Source organism: Lactuca serriola, chromosome 3 (assembly GCF_051521515.1).
Source record: "Lactuca serriola cultivar US96UC23 chromosome 3, Lser_US96UC23_V15, whole genome shotgun sequence".
Classification (NCBI taxonomy): Eukaryota; Viridiplantae; Streptophyta; class Magnoliopsida; order Asterales; family Asteraceae; genus Lactuca; species Lactuca serriola.
The window spans coordinates 130989621-130992126 of record NC_136410.1 but is presented as its reverse complement, the minus strand read 5'-3'; the positions used below and the strand labels follow the sequence as shown (position 1 = coordinate 130992126).

The following is a 2506-nucleotide window of genomic DNA, read 5'->3' as shown; positions in this document are numbered from 1 at the left end:
ATTAATCTTTTCAATATAAAAGCATTAAAATTAGAAAAAAAAAATGCACAAAAAAATACATTTTTTGTTTTTTTAGATAGTTTAATTTTACAAGGACTTTAGTCAATAACGAAACACTTCAACTGTTTTTTCAAAAACCATAAATTTTGAAAACATTTCCATCAAAATTAGCATTCCTTTTTTGTCAAGAGGATCTGACATGGCATTCCCTTTACAGCTTGGATCCTTCTACCTTCAACTTCCCCTATATATATTCCTTCCAAACACACCAACATAAATCACTCACTCTCCTAATCAATCCTTCTAAAAAACACACCTTTTCTCCCAACAACAAATCACATCACTTTCTTTTTTCCATCTCCTGCCACTTTCACTTTCTTCAGAATTTTCAAGATCATCAAGAAATTATGTTGTCATCAAAGGTCACATGCAACTCTCATGGACAAGATTCATCGTACTTCCTCGGATGGGAAGAATACGAAAAGAATCCCTACGACGAAGTTAAGAATCCCAATGGAATCATCCAAATGGGTCTCGCCGAGAATCAACTCTCCTTTGATCTTCTTGAATCATGGCTCCAGAAAAACCCAGAGATAGCAGCTTTCAAGAAACATAATAACGATCAATCTATCTTTAAAGAACTTGCTCTCTTTCAAGATTACCATGGCCTTCCTGCCTTCAAGAATGTAAGCACAATTTAATCATTCATCTCTTTATATCAATTTTTCTTCAATATTTTTGTGATTAATAAACGAATTTTATCTACAGGCTTTAGTCCGCTTCATGTCGGAGATACGAGGAAACACAGTTACTTTTGATCCGAACAACCTTGTACTGACAGCAGGTGCAACCTCGGCTAACGAGACGCTAATGTTTTGCATAGCTAATCCCGGCGACGCGATTCTCATTCCGACACCATATTATCCAGGGTGAGTTGACATTTTTATACATGAAATGTTTTATCAAGGTCACTCTTTTACTTTTGTATCTTTTTCTGATCGAGTTTTTTAATGTTGTATAGGTTTGATAGAGATCTAAAATGGAGAACCGGAGCTGAAATTGTTCCAATCCATTGTTCAAGTTTGAATGGTTTCAGAATTACAAAACCTGCTCTCGAAGATGCTTACAAACAAGCAGAAAAACAGAACCTCAAAGTCAAGGGTGTTTTGGTGACAAATCCTTCGAACCCATTAGGCACTTCGTTGAGCTTGCATGAGCTCGATCTACTCATCAACTTTATCTCAACGAAAAATATCCACCTCATTAGCGACGAAATTTACTCAGGTACTGTGTTTAGCTATCCAAGCTTTACTAGTATCATGGAGGTTTTAAAAAACAGAAACCTCATGAACACTGAAATCGCGAAAAGAGTTCACATTGTTTATAGTCTCTCTAAAGATCTTGGACTCCCTGGTTTTCGAATTGGAGCTATTTACTCCAACGATGAGCGTGTTGTATCTGCTGCAACGAAAATGTCTAGCTTCGGTTTGATCTCTTCTCAGACTCAGTATTTATTGTCGGAGATCCTTTCTGACAAGAAGTTCACAAAAACTTATCTTTCTGAGAACCGAAGAAGATTGAAGCAAAGACATGAAAAGCTTGTAAAGGGGCTTCAGAAAACAGGGATTCGGTGTCTTCAAAGCAATGCTGGTTTGTATTGTTGGGTGGATATGAGGCAACTTTTGAGCTCAGATACTTTCGAAGGTGAAATGGAGCTTTGGTTGAAGATTGTTTATGAAGTTGGGTTGAACATTTCACCGGGTTCATCGTGCCATTGTAGTGAACCGGGTTGGTTTAGGATTTGCTTTGCAAACATGTCGGAGGAAACCCTAGCAGTCGCCATGCAACGTGTGAAGTTGTTTGTAGAGTCCATAGTTAAGAAAAATACTCAGAGTCGTCATCAACAGTTACTTAAGAGAGATTCAAGAAGATCGAAGTCGCTACCCAAATGGGTTTTTGAACTATCGTTTGATCACCAACGGGAAGTGGGTGATGAACGTTAGGCATGCGATGGATTGATCGACATATATGTTTGATTTTCTTTTTAGTTATTTTCTCAATGTATTAATATGATGTACATTGAGTTTCTTTTTTCTTTTTTTTTATATACTTTTTGTGGGATTCTTAGTTCCTAAACAGAGATCGTGCACTCAATCCTTGTGGATTAGAAGTGGCATATGATTCTTCGCTTTGTAAAATCATTGAGTAATTTTGATGTAACTTAATTTCTGAATTGTTCAAGAGACTTCGATTTTTTCAGTATTTCTCTTTGAAAATGTTCTACTAAAATCATAATATATATACTCTTTATCATGTTTGTATACTCACGTTGTTTTATCCCATCACAAAACACAATCACATATTGAAATTTTTATGAAACATAATAATATTACAAACTAAGAATACATATTGATTTCGCAAAAAAAAATGGTTTGAATATACAAGTATTGTGATTATAAACTTATTTAATTAAAATATTGAATAAAGAATATGATGTTCATAACTA

At 35.2% G+C, this 2506-nt stretch overlaps 1 protein-coding gene across 1 annotated transcript; it reads left to right on the top strand.

Moving 5' to 3' along the window:
* Positions 1–298: 298 nt before the first annotated feature.
* On the top strand, positions 299–2262 carry ACS9 (1-aminocyclopropane-1-carboxylate synthase 9). The gene is made up of 3 exons (XM_079031221.1): positions 299–686; positions 769–929; positions 1022–2262. Exons 1-3 carry the CDS (start codon positions 408–410, stop codon positions 2001–2003), a joined length of 1422 nt encoding a protein of 473 aa, XP_078887347.1. The 5' UTR covers positions 299–407; the 3' UTR covers positions 2004–2262.
* The last annotated feature ends 244 nt before the right edge of the window (positions 2263–2506 follow it).